The sequence below is a fragment of the Caloenas nicobarica genome, chromosome Z (assembly GCF_036013445.1).
Source record: "Caloenas nicobarica isolate bCalNic1 chromosome Z, bCalNic1.hap1, whole genome shotgun sequence".
In the NCBI taxonomy this organism is placed as follows: Eukaryota; Metazoa; Chordata; class Aves; order Columbiformes; family Columbidae; genus Caloenas; species Caloenas nicobarica.
In genome coordinates this window covers 52,288,491-52,305,067 of record NC_088284.1, presented here as the reverse complement: position 1 = coordinate 52,305,067, position 16,577 = coordinate 52,288,491, and the positions used below count along the sequence as shown (strand labels likewise).

The following is a 16,577-nucleotide window of genomic DNA, read 5'->3' as shown; positions in this document are numbered from 1 at the left end:
CACAGTATTAAAAAAACAAAAAAGAGGAGGGAGAGGGAGAGGGAGAGGGAGAGAAGAAGAAGAAGAAGAAGAAGAATAACAACAACAACAAGAAAAAGAAGAAGAAGAAGAAGAAGAAAAAGAAAAGGAAAAGGAAAAGGAAAAGGAAAAGGAAAAAGCAAAAAGAAAAAAGCAAAAAGAAAAAAGCAAAAAGAAAAAAGCAAAAAGAAAAAAGCAAAAAGAAAAAAGCAAAAAGAAAAAAGCAAAAAGAAAAAAGCAAAAAGAAAAAAGCAAAAAGAAAAAAGCAAAAAGAAAAAGAAAAAAGAAAAAGCTGCTTTGCCGTTTTACTTCCCTCTGCCCTGAGAATGAGAGGTAACGTGTGCCTGTGGGAGGACTGAGGGCAAAGGAGGAAGCAGAAAGAAGAACTGAGAGGATACGACATCTAGGGATCGTGTTTAAACTGGCATTGCTAGCTTAAACACGTCACGCTACAGCCCCAGGCTATAATTTCACACCACTTCTAAACTGATTTGATGGCTAGCTGCCACCAGGTTCCTTACAAGGAAAAGTTTCCTTTGGAGTTAGCCCACTGAACCAGCCCACTGGGGGTTAACAGTGGGAATACACATCCACAATTTTTCCCTCGATGGCATCTGTCCTTTATAGCCATCTAATTATTGACTTAGACTGAGCTCTCCATGTCCACAAACAATATCCACATCAAAAGTCTGGGACAAATGGCTGTAGTACTCAAACTGATACGCTACTTTCTTGCACACTAGCTTGTTCACATAAAATTTACATCACTTTTGAAAATATAAAAGCTCTATACAAAGAGCAATCCAAAATCCTCAAACACAAAACAATGATCAAAATGAAAGGAAAAATATTTGCACAGGTCAAGGACCTAAAATAATTTAGCATTTTGCTCCTGAACAGGATTTGGAGTAACGGAATCACTTGCTTCCTCAGTGCTCCTACTTTTAGTGGAAATCCTCCACAGATTTTGCAAAAATGTCCAACAAATGTAAGAATTCCTATCCTGAGTGAACATGGCCTTTTGAATTGCTGTTGGCATTCAATTCTGCACTGATATTTCTGGATCATACTAATTGTTGCTACTCTTAAAACACCTGAAAGACTCACATTTAATGAATTTACAGAACTACCTCATAATAAGAGCAGTGTGTGTCAAATGCCAATATCCTGACAAGCTGTCCTTTCCGGTGCACTGCTAACAATTGCTCCCTATTATGTAAACAGCAGGCTTCATCTTTTTAACATGTTTCCTATTGGGAGGCCTTAGAAATGAGGCACACAGAGAAATCCTTTCTCATAAATGTATTTACCTTTCTACTGGTTTATCAGTCTGATATCAGACAAATGCTGTATTAGTTACCATGTCTGTTTATACCTATTTTTCTGCAAACACATTCACAATTCTGTTTACAGTAGCCAAGGATTAGTGTGTTGATTTTTTTAATAGGAGTAACACATGCTGGGAAAGGAGAATTCCTTCATCTGACTGTGGGATGAGGGCTTATATACAAAACACACCACAGCACTGATTAATTGATTTCACTAGGACTCCACAAAGGTTTGGACTGCAGGAGCAAGGCTTCCATTTTATTTTTACATTTCCTTTTCTAATTTTAGCTTTTTAGTATTTCATTTACATATGGCATGCTTGAGCACTTCCAGATTCCTGCAAATTTCTGATAAAAGGTCACCCTAAACTATCAAACTAGAGCAGACCCTTCTAATCGTCTCTCAGAAGAACGAGAGTAGGGCTCACTGCCTTACAGGCTGCGTCTGCACTGCAATTAGGAGATATGACTGCAGTATGTTAGACATACTTCAATTACACATAATTTTGTTAGTCGCTTATAACAAAACAGTTAAAATACAGAAACATGGACGTCACTGCAGGCAATTAATTTGAATAAGCATCCAAGGTACAGCAAAATGAGCCTGCAGACTCCTCACTAAGGACTGTGTTACCACAGGTTTGCTACTGCTGGTACGTGAACTAGTGAGATTAAAGCTAGCACAAGCATGTCTACACAAGCTATAATAATCACACATCTGATTACAGTGTGTGTACAGGAGCAAAAAGATTTTGCTTGCTTTTCAGATCTACAGTGTTCTGTGGAAATAGACATATAGAAAAGTGAGAGCTACAACTTCAAAATCATGCTAATGTGAATACAGGGATGACAAAACAATCTCCTTCCCTTTACTGTCAATAAGCCTGATGCTTCTTGGGATCTGCTGCACAGGCCTTGGAGAAAGAAATTTCAGTAATTCAAGAAACAACTAAATACCAAACAGGCACTCACTGCAGGACAAGTCTGTGTATGATCAGCAAGGATTATTTCATAAAAAGAGAAATTCTACAGTTCTATTGTTAAACAGATGACCTAGATGAAAAATTCAGAGGAGACTGACAGTACAACAAACACCAATGTTAGTCTGTTTTGAATTACCAGGAATGTAACCAGAGAGTTATTTACTATGGTAAGAGGAGTGTATTTCTAAATTCAGAGTTGGTACATAGTATTTTCTTCTGTTTGATGTAAAAGACTCCAAATTATCGGGAAGACAAATGAGAAAACACAACAGAGAAATTCTGTTGCAATGTTGAGACGAAAAGAAAAATTGTATGAGATTTTCTTTTTAGTAATTCTATCCTTGAAAAGATTCATTCAGTCATCACTATGATATTTCAAATTCAAGTTATGAGCTGGCAATTAGAACAGCCTGGCCTCTGAAAAATAAAATGAAATCACACTAAAAAGCCAAAGGAACTTTTTATTTAACAGAAAACCATGAAAAAAAAAAATTTCACGGCCATGTCACAACTGAACAACAACACTGTGTTACTTCACTCAAATAGAGTCCTTGCACTCTGCTGCTCTTGTCGATATACAAGACTACTTTACATACATTCATGCACTTCCACTGCTGGCTTGGACACTAAAAGCCTTAAACTCATATTTAAAATCTTAACTTTGAGAAAGACTCGCAGTAAGTGAGGTCATATTGATAAAAGAGTAAATACAACTTTTGTACTGAGATGGTTATATAATGAAAACTAATTGGAAGTGTTGATAGTCAAAATGTTGAAAAGTTTAATGATACTTGGTAGAAGTGTCCTTAGTATTAAGAAAAAAAAATTATCTACATAATACACAAAGTCTATAATGACAAGTCAGCAATACTGGAAAAACAAAAGACAACTTTAAAAAAAAAAAAACAAACCCAAACCAAAAAAACAGTCCACCTGTCAATGAACATGTTAAAAAAGTTTGTATTTCATAAAAACTCCAAGTGACAGTCTAAGTAAAATGATCCTACAAAAAAAAAAAAAAAAGGCATATACAGTATAGCTCAGAGCATGCTTTAAGATGTTAGTTCCTCACTATAACTAACAAACCGGACATACGTTTAGCAGGAGAACAAATGCCAAGAAATGCCCCATGCTGTTATATCACTTAAAATTGAATTCCATGTATAGTTATTGTAGTTACTTCATTTTAGAATTAACTACTGAAAAGAGGTAGGAGAGAAACACACTCCTTTCGCCTGAGGTTTATGCATTATAATTCCACACCTTCTTTAAAATGGTACGTATAAAATCAGAGCAATGGCAAAGAAAAGCAGCCAAGGAAAGGAAATCAACAGCTTTCAGGCATCTCATACAGAACTGTTACATTTTCTTTAGAACATCTAAATTACTTCTTTCGGAGATCAGAAGGATATGGCAATATGCTTCTAATAAACAGAAAAAATGCATTCAGTTCCAGCAAATTGAATTCATACCAGCAAGCCTCACGCATTAGTTGACAAAGAGGAAACAGTAAGGCTTTCCATGCAGTTTAACAGATGAAAATAAACAATTTTTTACAAGAATAGCTTTCCTGAACTAGTCTTAATAGTAAACAAAAATATTTAGATGATCCTGGTTAAGAATTATTCTGACATACAGCTGATGGATACAATTCATTAAGAAATACGTCAATGCGATAATTACTGTAAGTATTTTGAGTATAAAATCCACGCAAATAATGGATTACAAACTTTGCTGTTTATGAGTGTAACATCACACAAGAAAACATCCATAAATCTTTACAGCTATTTGAGTTTCACTTCTGCCTTTGTCTTTTCGCAAAGATGAACATGAGGGTAGCCTGCAATGTTCTTAATGAGGTCGGCACTGCTTCTGTAAGCAGATAAGCTAACACAGATCTCCCAGCCTTTACAGAGGCTAAAATATTTACCAGTATGTCCATTTGCAAGAACAAGGCCTTATGCTTTTATTCATCTGCAGTCCAGAACTATTAATTAGTTTCTCAGAACTGCATTATCAGAAGGCAGAACTGACAGCTCGAAACTTGAAATAACTTTTTAAATAGCTGAATTAAAAATATAAACCTGCGGGCTTAATCTTTTAAGGCTTCTCTTTTAAAAAAATATGTATGACATACCGGTGTAATAAAAATTAGACTATAATTGTTCCATTAGGAGAAGCCTGTAAATAGCAGCCACTGTGCACAGTAAGAAGACAAAATGAAATATAATAATCTAATGCATTTTAATCAAGTTTGTTATACTGACTGCTGCTGTGTATGGTGAAATCTCACTGAAAAAACACAAGTCAAAGCCTAGGTGCCCTACTCTATTATTTAACCAGGTGAACGTTTCTTTGGAGGAGAAAATACAGTAATTTACGGGGCCTACTGCTGCCACAAGTGTATCATCAGATACAAGCAACTGCTGCGTGAGAATGGTTAGACAGTCCCATTTGCTGGAGATCTGAGCTGGACAACGCTGCACAGTATTCTACGTAGTGAAATTACTTTGATATCAAAAAGCCATCAGCTGCCAAATGAGGGGTTTAACCTTAAAACTATACCATCATCATTTTCTATATACATGGTTGCAGTCATAAAAAATGGAGTTACTGTAACATGATAGTTCTGCATACAAGTACACCATTTTGTTTCGTTGTGTAGATTAGGCCTAAAATGCTGTATTTTAGACTGGAGTATTTAGGATTTTATTCCCTGACAGTATTAGAGCGTTTTTAAAAAGAGGAATTTGGTACGCTTTGGGAGTTTACATTCTTCCTACATCACTATGCCAAATTTTCAGAACAAATCTTTCCGTTTTCTAAACATATGGTTATCTAGGAGACATACTAGTTAACTTAAGGAACCCCATTTCTTGGCACAGGTAAAACTAGTGCCTTTCATCAACATTTGCTCTTCGTATTTTTGCTTAACTGTTGACAGACAATATCCCATGTCCTTCAAAGAGATGTGATGAGTTTATGTTTAGGGTTTTTTTTTAAGAGAAGCTGTAAATGTTACCACTCTCAGATTCTGTCACAGGGCATTAAAAGTTTTGGGGTTTTTTTGGTTTGTTTCTTTGTTGTTGTAGTTTTTTTAAAATTTTCCTTTGTTCGGGTTTTTTGGTTTTCGTTTCGTGTGCCTGTTTTTTTCAGTGGGGTTTGTTTGTTTGCTTTTTCTTTTAGGCAAACTACACTCACACATGTTTTACAGCTGGGGAACTCAAACCTAAATCCAGAACTATGTGACCCAACATGGTTCTCGACAGAGGCAGGCTCCTGTGCCAAAACAAAGCACGGCTCAAATCACAGGGCCACGAAAAGGATGGAGGACACTGAGCAAACCTGCCTGTGGAAGCTGTTGGCACTCAAGTGTCAAGAAGAGGTGCAAAGCTTGTCCATTATTTTTCCCATCAGCCAGCACAAACAACGTTAGCAGAAAGATATATATCCCCAATATAGAGAGAAGTACGTTATCTTTTTTTCCCCCACAGAAACACGTTTTACTGCTTCAAATACGTTTTCCCTTTCTCACAAGCAGAGAAAGGCAGCACCAGGTAATCGCTCGGTACAGCCAGAGTTATTAAAAACCGACGACACTTATTCTTCTGGAAGAACGGCTGCGCTAGCGATGCATTTTCAAAGAATACTTCGCCGTGTGAAACACCAGAGAGTCGCAAGAAATGAGCCACCGCACAGATGGCAGCGGCTGCCGCGCCGGCCGAGCGCCCGGGGGTCCCGCCGCGGACAACGGCGACCCAGCGCTGTGAGGGGACGTTTTCCCGCCCGGCGGCCGCGCCCCCCACCCCGGGGCCGTGGCGGCGCCCACCGCGGGGGCGGCGGGGCGGGTGGGGACGGGACGGGACGGGACACCCCAGCGGCCCCCGCCCCGTCCCGCCGCCGGCGACCCGGCCCCGACTTGCGCCTCAACTGTCCCGCCGCGCCACCCGCCTGCCCGCCCCCGTCCCCCCGGCACGCCCCCCTCACCAGCGATCCTCAGGCAGACCTCCGGCCCGGCGGGGGGCGGCTGCTGCCGCTCCGCCTCGACCCCCGCCGCCCGCGACACCGTGCCCCGAGTTCTCTTCAGAGCAGGGGGCGCGGGGGCTGCGCGGCGCCGAGCCTCGGCCCAGCTCTTCCGCTTCATGGCGAAGGCGGCCGCGCCGCTACGGTGGGTGCGAGGCGGCCGCCTCATCCCCGCCGCGCCGCCCGGCGCCGCTCCCCGCGGGGCTCGGGCCGCTGGAGGGGAGGGACCCTGCGACGACGACGACGGCGGCGGCGGCGGCTGACGCGTCTCCCCGGACACCGGCCCCTCCCACCGCCCCGCGCACCTACGGCCCCCCCGCCCGCAGCCGGCGGCAGCTGCCGGCCACCTCCCGACACTCCCCCCCCGCCTCCTCTGATTGGGTCAGCGCGGTGTGGCGTCACCAGCGCGGAGCGGTGGGGACGGTGATGTCATAGTGGCCGCTGTAACAGGTGGGCCGAGCCGGTCGCTGCCGCCTGGGGGCTGCTGGCGGCCGGCGGGGCCCTCGGCGCCTCGACCCGGGCTCTCCCGCCGCGGCGGGCGCTGCTGACGTGGCGCCGCACCGCCCCGGAGAGCGGGACGCTGGCGGCGCCGGCGGGACCCAGCGCAGCGCCGGGGGTGCGAGGGCTCCGGCTGCGGGATGAGTCCGCTCCCGCGGACGGGCCGGCAGCGCTGGCGCTGGCGTAAAGAAACGCGCGTTTTCAGTTGCGGGTCTTGAGACGTCAGTCTTCAGGTGTCTGTCGCGACACGTGGCGATAGAGGGTCCGGAGGGGGTATGACGTTGTGTGAGGCCGACACAAACCGGTGCAGTACATGCCATTTTCTAATGGTCTGAACATTAAATGGATTCATCTGGAAAGTTATAATAGCTGGGCTTCAGTCCGCTTCTCAGACACAGTGATGCTTCAAAATACACCATTATTGTAAGTAGGCGTTGAAATAAATCAAGCTGGTAGTTAAAACAACTTCTGAAAAGTGCTCCCTCCCACCTCTGCCATGACAACAGCCCTTGCTGAAGTGTTGTACCGTCTGCCCAGTATGAGGTCAGTGTTTATCCTGCAGCGGTTTCCACCTTCCACTGCGTAACTTCTTAAAAATACGTTTTCTAAATAATACCAGAGGCATAAAATTCTGCTGACACTCTGAAAACCATTTCTCCTGTGGATGAATGTGGCTGTCCTTGTTCCAAATCGTTACGCGTGTGGGAATCATTGTCTCGTAGGGCACCAGCAAACTCGGTGAAGCTGTGGCCAGATGCAAAATGCAGGACCGATGGTCTGATTAGGCTCCATCTTCTACTGAATCCTCCTGTCTCATTCCCTCTTTTTGTTTGTCCGCACTTCGCGAATCTTTCTGAATAAGTGATTTTGGTGGGATAACACAAAGGCCGTGGTATGGTTCTTGTCAGTGTTGCAATGATGAATGTGGATGACTTCAACCAACCGAACTGTCAAACTACAGTTTAATTCATTCCAGTCCCTTTTGGGAGTCCACAGTTCTTTTAGCTGTGGTTAGTTTTATATATGTAAAATGCAGCAATAGAACTGCTGCTATTGTGTATGATTTTAATTCCACCAAAGGCAAAACAAGTAGAAAAACAGCTAGCCAAACACTTCCTTCAATATCAAAAGCTCCACAAAAATGAAAGTGAAATGATTGCAAAACAAAAGTGGAACTAGAGTCAGTGTCTTTGGGAGTGGTGATGAGGGGAATGAAGCAGAGTGGAAGCATTACAAATGAACTGAATAATTCTTTAAAAATATTTTTTCTGTGTTTCTTGTCATTGTTTAATAAACAGAAGACCGGTTTTCTAACTTGCTTTCTGCTGTGGCTTAAGTAACATAAAGGCAGCTGCATTCTGGAGTTTCCAACATGCTCAAAAATATTGCTGAGCTGGGGGAGCCCTGGAAGGAGGCAACAACCCCTTTTTTATTAATGTGCAGTAGTAGCCACAAAAAGTGGACTTTACTGCCCTGTAAGCCCCAGCTGCTGTTCGGAGTCTGTTACGCCAAGTTCTGAGGAAGCCTCTGGCCTGTCCTGGAATCACAGGCGTTCAAGAGTCTGCACATGACTACTTTTAGCCCTGAGCCGCGTGGTGTTTAGTCAAAGCAGGGAACTGAACACGGCGTTTTTACATTAATAATATCCGCCTTCTGAACACACCGTATCAAAAGTGTATGTAATGAATAAGGTGCTAAGGCATAGTACCTTTGATGGAATTACATTGCTCGGTATCATTATGTTTTTTAAAGTCTTTTATTTTTCACCAAGGAATGCTGCAGTTAATTTCACATGCTCTTAATGGTGTAGAGCTCTCTGGAGCTTGCTCTGGGCCTGCCAGTGACCTTAATGGATGCAGGGACAAACTTCAGAATACTGTTTTACAATTGTATTAATGTTAAGGCTTAAAAGGGGAGAGAAATTTGCAGGTGAGATATGAGTAGTAGCATTTTACAATGAAGGCCAAAGATGAGACACTGCAGTGGAGGATATGTTCCTCCATAAACCTCACACAATCTTATTTTTAAATTGCTAAAAAGAAGTGGCTTATGGATGAAAGAGGACACATCTGTTTTAATGAAAGCAATATATTCTGAACATAAACATTTATAGAAAAATGGATAATATGAATTCTGACAGTACTGCAAACCAAAATGCTGTTGTCCTTAGCTCAGTTATTTCTGTCCTGGACAACTAAGGACATTTTTTCAGAGACCTCTTGCTCTTGAGGTACACACATACAAGGGAGAATATTCTGTTGCAAATCTTCATGTGAAAACAAGTAATTGTCTATAGCTACTCTAAAACTGATGTGATCAGAAATATTTTTAAGACACACACCTCCCTAGTCTTACAGACCTACTTTTTCATATGATGCAAAAGAATTGCAGGCAATGGATGACATATTTAAAATATTTATCTAAAACTATAAAATGTATTTCATAATGTCTGCTAGTTCTAGATGCAAAAGCAGGCATAAGCTTAAATCCCAGTGTCCAAAACTGTGATTTTTCAAGGTATATTTTAATAGAAGATTGTCACATGGTGCTGGAAGCTTTAAAACATCACTGAGAAGTATTGGATTGAAAGCCAGTGTGCTCTGCTGAAGGCAACAATCTCGAGTTCTTCCTGAGCAAAACCAGATTTTTTAGCTTACTGCATCTTGAACACAGACTTTTAAAATATTTTAGCAAGATTGTTTGATGAGGAAGTAATAAGATACAGGATTTTTTGCAATTAAGCCTCAGCTGTATTTTAGTTTTTGTTATACGCAATGGAAATAGCAGTTTTGTGCCCATCTTCAGTGCCAGACAGTTTTATTCTGTGCTCTGATTTTTGAGATCAGGTTTCAGATGTCCCATAAAGACACAACAGTACCAATGCTGGTGGGAACTCGCTGGAGAATTGTTCTTGTATTATAGAATACAAATAAAAAAATTATATACTGTGCCAGTGTCATATGTCAATAATCTGGGGTTTGTTTGTGAAATTTACTGTTTTAACTCCTGCCAGCTGCAAAACTGTGTTAATGGGAACATGATCCAGCCTGTTTTTATCCAGGTGCAAAAAATGAACTTCATTACCTGGAATGGAATGAGAATAAACATGTAAATGGTTGAATAAAGTATTTATTTATCCAAAAACATTAAGTGAATCAAAGAAGCATTCTGATTTCCTACTAGTTCTTGTAGAAATCTGTACTAGCTCTATAGATTGCACAATATACTATATCTTAAACAATGACATAGATTTTTTTAAATTAAGTTATAGAAGCAAGGAAAATTGAGGCATCTAATTTAATTAAATCTGCTGTAGCATGATGTTTCCTAATGATTTGATGAGATTACTTTGTCATGTTGCAGCCCCCACTTCATGCATTATTCCTCTACTAACACCACATTAAATGCCCAGAATCAAATGGGAAAGCGGAAACTAGGAGAGCACCATGATGTCAAAAGAAACACAAACCCTGCAAACTTTGAGGCAGTTGTTCCATCGCCACTCCTATTGATTTCTGCAGGATGGCGATCAGCTTTGTGCCACCTCTGTGGAAGATGGGGCTACACAATGACACTTCCACAGGTTCCTTCAGCAGGCAAAATCACAGAGTTCAAGACAAGACTGCCTCCTTGGGATCCACAGGGACAGCAGCCGAGATAGTGGCATTAAAGCAAACAGCTACAGAAAAAGACCATAACTTTAGCGCAAACCAAAGAAGCTCACCTGGGCCTAAAATCAAAGCTCCTCCCTGCTGAGCTGGGTCTCCTTGAAAATCAAAAACTGGGCCAGTCATAGCTCTCCACATACTCTTAAAGCTTCCCAGAAGCATGTTTGATTTCACATGAGGGCTCCGCACTAGACAAAATGGCAAAATATTTGTTATCTAGAAATACAAAAGTATATAAGGTGAACAACAAAATCAAACAGCTCCTATGAATAGTTCAGAGTTTCCTGATTACAAGTGTTATGACAAAATATAACTAACAAGAGACAATCTAGTGGGCAATCCCCTTCCAATTTACATTATGATTATACTATTTTATCTGAGCGTTCTTCTTTTGCTCTAAGTCCAAACAAGGTGAGAAAATTATTCTTACCTGACACGCTATTACCTTCACCTCTTTTCATGCCAAGTGTTTTATAAATTTCCCTTTGTGGATCTACATACATTTCATGTGTATACCCAGTTAAACTGCAAAAGGGCTGCAAAATATATGAGTACAAAAAAAGTAATATTTTTAAGGTTGAGACAGTAATTAATTAGGGTCTACTGACAGTGGAATAAATAGTGACACCCCCTCCCCCCACCGATTTGGAAACCTGTGGATTTGTCATGTTAAGTCAAAGTCCAAAAATTTTTAGCCCCAAAGCTTCTACTAAAACAAAGCTTCCAGTGAAATCAATAAAAGATGTTTCCTTAGCAAGCCCCAGTGATTTTGAAACTGAAAGTTTTAGTTATTTGCTTTATTCATGTACCACTATTAAAATTGCTTCGTGAAAAACAATACTGTATTCTTTTTCTGTTGTTGCAAATGACCATCTTTTCACTCAGAGTGAAATCCCTCAATGCAGACCCTTAAGACACAACAGAGGATACAATGAATTTAAGGAGTACTTTATTTACCTTGATGTGATTATAAGATGACTGTCCAATAACTATAAGCCTCACATTTGCTTCCTAGAACAGAACGTATTGAAACTGTAAAGAGGAACTCACTGCTTCTGCATGGCTGCAAAGCATTAGCAGAATCTGGTGTCCTGAGTTAGCAATCACAGAGCACTGAAGTAAAATTAGTTGAAATTAACATCACCTACATATCTGAAGACTGCACCTTTGTCAGCTACATCAATTTACTAAGTGAAAAATTATTTTTAAAGATAACTTTTAGGTTACAGGTTTCTGTAGCATTAATAATGTCATTGTTGTAATTGATTACAACCTGCTGTGATTTTGGAAATTCAAAATTTCCACTTAGTTGAAGGTGCATCCAAACAAGCAGCATGCAAATACTGGTGCACATACAAGTACATCTGTGATTTACATATATCGGTGCTCATTAATAGATATAACTTGCATCCACATGTGCCGCTGTCTTTTGCAGGTGCAACATTAGGCCTGAGTCTAACATAGAGGCCAAAACTTCATTTAGATGCTAGTAAAACAGTTAATAAAATATAAGCTCATCTTAATATTAGGGTATAATATCTGCCTTTCCCATATGGAATAATTTTGCTTGTTATGAAAAGAAGCCCTCCTAAAACCAGAATACTCACACTAAGAAAAGTATGGATGGTTTTGATTCTCTGTATATATTTAAGCAGCCAAATTAACAAAATGTCATTCTGAGTAACACTGATCGAGCAGTTTAGAAAAATCTGTCCTGAGAACAGGAGCTACCAAAGAAATTGACCCTTCTCATCCACAAGTTCCTAGTCCATTTAAGGCTTATTGTCAGCAAGGAGCTGAGCCTCTGTCATCGGCTATGCTGCTGTTGGGAATAAAATACAATAAAATCTCAATCAGCAGCCTAGAAGAAACAGATTGACCTTCCACATTTAGCAGGGGATCATTGTCTTTTTCTGGTATCTCCTGCCACCCAACAAATACTCAGCCACAGCAACCTCTGCCCACTCCCTTTCGCCTTTCAGTCACTATGTCACTCCTGTTTGTACAGCTGCCTGGAGAACAGGTCACACCACTGATGCAGCTTACAAATAACCACAGAAAATGAGACTATTTTTAATTCAGAATAATTTTCTGGTTTTGTTCCATGCACAACCATCAGTCAGCCATAGCACATAATGGAAACGGCAGTAGTTAGTTATCAGAATACAGCTGTCCAGGGCACTACTAATACCAAAAGAAATGCCTGTTCGATGTTGTCTTGCTGTTCAGAACACAGCAGAGAAACCAGCACCAAAATAACAGGGCAGGGAGAAATAATGCTGCTGCAACAGAGCATGTAATGCAATAAATCCTATTCTGGATCTCCTAGACAGATATATTATGGCTATCGTAGCAAACAATGAAAGCACTAACTTTCTTCTCAGCCTTTTTTTGATTCCTAGAAGGTTTAAGCCTAACGCAAGCCTGCAGCGGGACGTAACAAATCTGCTCGACTAAGCAACCTCATGTACATATTAAGGGCAGAGTACTCACTTGCAAAAATGCCCTGGGGACTTTTGCCAGGTCTTCTACGTACTCCTTACAGGCATAACACAAAAAATTCTGCAACATAGCCAGTTAGACGTGTCAGAAACAGAAATAATTGCATAGCAATGATGCACCAGATTCTGACTTCAGGCACAAATCATTTTGGAGGTGATCAGGAACTGGGAACAGGAAAGATTAAAATTCTTCACAGTGACCAAATTTGGATTAGGATTCTGGTTTAAGCCAGGCCTGAAAAAGGACACTGGGCTTGGGGCTTTGCTAATATTTTTACCTCTGGATATTTTAGGAATGCGAGAGCTGGCTTGCCAGCTGGGAAATCAGGGAACAAAATACTTGTTTCCTTAAAGACGCAGTTGAAGAATTACTTCCTTTCAGATAAATACTGTATCATTTAACCAAAGAACGGGAGGTCTCGGAAGCAGAACTGATCTGCTTTTATATTTTCTTTTCCCTCAGCTCCAGCCCGCCTCGTGTAAACTCCCCGCTCGCCCCCCGCCCCTCTCACAGCCTCACAAGGCGCCTGTTCGGGCTCCGGGCCGGCGAGCCACCCCCCGCCCCGAGCAGCCGCCCCCTTCTCACCCGCACGAACACCACGATCGCTTTTTGCTCCCCGTACAGGGCCTCGAAGGGGATGCTCCTCCCGTCCGCGTCCACCACCCGGCAGCGGGCGGCCTCCCGCAGCTCCGCCGCCTCCGGCCGCTGCCCGCAGCCCCGCGTTCTGCCGACCTGCTGCGTGACGGGCGGCGCCGGCGGCCCGGCCATGGCCCGCTCCGGCGCGTCTGCCCGGCCGCGGAGCGGGAGCGAGGGAAAGGCGGGGCCGGAGAGGGGAGCCCGGGGGCGGTGTGACCGCGGGGGAGCGGCGGGGCTGGGCGGCGGGGCAGGGGCTCCTTCCCGCTGCTGGAAGGGTCGCCGGGTGGGCAGCGCGGGGGTGCGCTGCACCTCCCGCTTGCCGGGGAGTTCGGGGACTTCGGGTCGAGAGACGCAGGAATCCGCGGCCAAAATCGCTGCGCGTCGGTGGCAGCCAGGGCGCAGTTTGCGCCTGGGAAACCTAACAAAATCAGACGGAGCCTTCTAGAAATCGAGTGCAACAGGAGCAGTGACACTATCGCACGGTCTCAAGGTCAGGGTTTGCTTTGCGGGATGCTACAGCATTTCAGAGGACTGCGAGGAGCTAGAAAACTCGTTTTCGAGGAACAGTCGAGGAGCTGTATCAGAAAAAAAACCAGACCCGCCTTCTTTATTGAAGTAAAAGCAGAACTTCTGGGACTTCGGCGAGTGAATAGCAGAGGGTGCTGAGCAGTCCAAGTGCTCCTATGAGTGTACCCAGTGCACACAGAAATGAGTGAGCAGTACTTCTTAAGAAAATACTTGAGAAGTATCATCTTTTGGGTTGTTTTGTTAGCTGAAAGCTTGTGAGGAGGAGAGCACTTTTCTTAGTGGGCTGAGGAGTTGTCAGAGGGAACAGGACTGGGGGGATCTCCAGAAGTTACTCACCTTTATGAAGCTCTCTGATGATGTTAGTTCCGGAGTCTCTCTCTTGGCAAATTGTCTCAGTGTCTATAATGTTATTCAAAAGTATATACCCTGTACTTTGGGATAAGCCTATTGCTTTTATATTGCCAGGAGTGAGCACAGAGAACAGGTCAATCCCTGTAACGCACCAGCTTTTCTACTCTACACAGACTGATGCTATGTTGCCCTCAATCTTTTGTATCCTAGACTAAATAACTTTTAAAAAAATAACTCCTCATAGGTCATGTTTTCTAACATTTTTAGAATACAGATTTTGTAGCTTCCTGTGGACTTTATAGATGGTTTCCATAATTCCTGAAGTTCAGTGCCTAAAACTAGACACAGTGTTTTGGCTAAGTGGTAGGTGCTCTTCACATCTTGGATCTGCACGTCCCTTTAAACATGCTGGCATTGTGGTTGTGCTTTTTGCAACAGCATGTTTTTATTGAGTTTGGTTCAGCCTGAGAGCCACTATCACTCCCAGTTGCTCTGCTCTAGATCTTCCCTGGAACGGAGTGCATTCGCACCATTTCTCTTACAATACTTGATGAAAAATTATCTCTAACATCACAATGTCTGAAAAGTCAAATTAGCTCAATATTTTATGCAGGATGATACAACATAGTTGACCCTCTGGTTGGGTTACTTCCCAACTGTGTTTTAAAACTTGCCAAAAAACCCCTAAGGTGCTTTGTGCCACATTAGCAGCAAAGACAAGTCAGCTCTGCACTATAAATAACAACATGTGGGGAGGTGATCCCTGGCTGATAGCTCTGTATAAGTTTCCAGCACATACATACAGGTGAAACTATCCAGCCACTAGTATAGTCCTGTTGTTTCAGTAATGAAAGCTAATTGCATGATATGGATCCAGCTTGTGGCTTTGCCAGGTTAACTGTGGTCACCATAATAATACTTTGCTGAGCTAGCAAATCAGCAAAGCACTTGTGTTTTTGCCTGTGGCTGTGTACTTCAAGAACTAATCTTGCAAACTGGTGTGCCCTCACAATTACGTTGGTTTGAAAGGCAATGAAGTCAAATTGGTAAAGAATTTCTGAAAATTTTGAAACTTACATTCTGCTTGATATGGTTGGGCTTGATGATTTTAAAGGTCTTTTCCAACCTAAATGATTCTATGATTGTATAAGAATTTGGGCAGTATTCTCCATTGTTGTTGTCGTCAGGCTTCTTTGTCCACTTAGCAGTTACCTATATATTATCCTGTTGGATTTCTTCAGCTATCAGCCCATGAACCAAATGTGGGCCATGCAGCCCTGCTCTGTTTGCCCTCAGCAGTACTGGTGGGAATGGCCTGCCTGCCCTCGGCTGCTGCAGGACCTCACGAAGCAATGAAAACTGACCACTTTTGGCAGGCTTTGTGCTTCCTCTTGAGGCTGAAGTGGACAGGCTGGGCACATGGCCTTGCTGTGTAAAACCTCTGGGCAGCACTGGGCGAGGCCCAGGGGCAGAGCTCAGCGCTTGGGCATCAGTGCAGCTTGGGCCAGGCCCCTTGCCATTGCACCTGGAAATCAGAGCCTGCAGAAGATGCAGTTGCACCGCTACAGGGGATCTGCTGCCTCTGGGCAGGAGCCACGGGTACAGATGAGCCTGCTGACAAAAAGACTTGGGCAGGGTGGTGTCACAAACTCAAGAGGACACTGTCCCAGCTCAGTCTGTGCATTGCTGACATTGTGCCTAGAGTCCTGAGAGCTCATTCTCACTTGAAATGAAACCTCCCAGGAGCCCAGCCTGTCTGGGAGAGCTGGTAAACATTCCTGAGAAGCCAACCAAGGCTGCCTGCAGACTTCGCTCTTTTATGCTCTTTGGCCTCCGTAAACTACCTGAAGAGGCTGAACTTTAACACCTGATTCCAGCAGTATACAATTGAGGAATAGCAACTTTCTTCAGAGGATATTCGCCAAAGCATTCTCTAAAGCCCCTCGAGCAGCGTGGATCTAATTTATGATGGAGTTTCTTAAGTGTTTCTAGACCACAAATATAAATTGCTGTCACCTCCAGTTTTAGGGAGAAAGAACAGA

The 16,577-nt window shown here is 42.9% G+C and overlaps 2 protein-coding genes across 4 annotated transcripts in view; both read right to left on the bottom strand.

The window, feature by feature from the left end:
* CDC14B (cell division cycle 14B) overlaps window positions 1-6,615 on the bottom strand; it is a 47,809-nt gene extending 41,194 nt beyond the window's left edge. For all 3 annotated transcript variants that reach the window (XM_065656114.1, XM_065656112.1, XM_065656113.1), the window contains exon 1: window positions 6,317-6,615. In XM_065656114.1, coding sequence (XP_065512186.1) covers window positions 6,317-6,521 — 205 coding nt within the window. In that variant the 5' untranslated portion in view covers window positions 6,522-6,615. The remainder of the gene's footprint in view (window positions 1-6,316) is intronic.
* A 1,993-nt stretch (window positions 6,616-8,608) lies between these two features.
* Window positions 8,609-13,840, bottom strand: PRXL2C (peroxiredoxin like 2C). The gene is made up of 6 exons (XM_065656641.1): window positions 13,606-13,840; window positions 13,012-13,080; window positions 11,476-11,529; window positions 10,949-11,054; window positions 10,575-10,706; window positions 8,609-9,934 (listed from the first exon to the last, which is right to left on the bottom strand). Exons 1-6 carry the CDS (start codon window positions 13,786-13,788, stop codon window positions 9,807-9,809), a joined length of 672 nt encoding a protein of 223 aa, XP_065512713.1. The 5' UTR covers window positions 13,789-13,840; the 3' UTR covers window positions 8,609-9,806.
* Window positions 13,841-16,577: the final 2,737 nt, after the last annotated feature.

Excerpts from the sequence above, each read along its gene's own strand:
- PRXL2C (XM_065656641.1), bottom strand. The coding sequence starts at position 13,788 with ATGGCCGGGCCGCCGGCGCCGCCCGTCACGCAGCAGGTCGGCAGAACG. Across the intron at positions 11,055-11,475 it reads CATCTTATAATCACATCAAG|CCCTTTTGCAGTTTAACTGG; the intron begins GTAAATAAAGTA and ends TATATTTTGCAG. Across the intron at positions 9,935-10,574 it reads AGCTTTGATTTTAGGCCCAG|GTAATGAAGTTCATTTTTTG; the intron begins GTGAGCTTCTTT and ends ATTCCATTCCAG.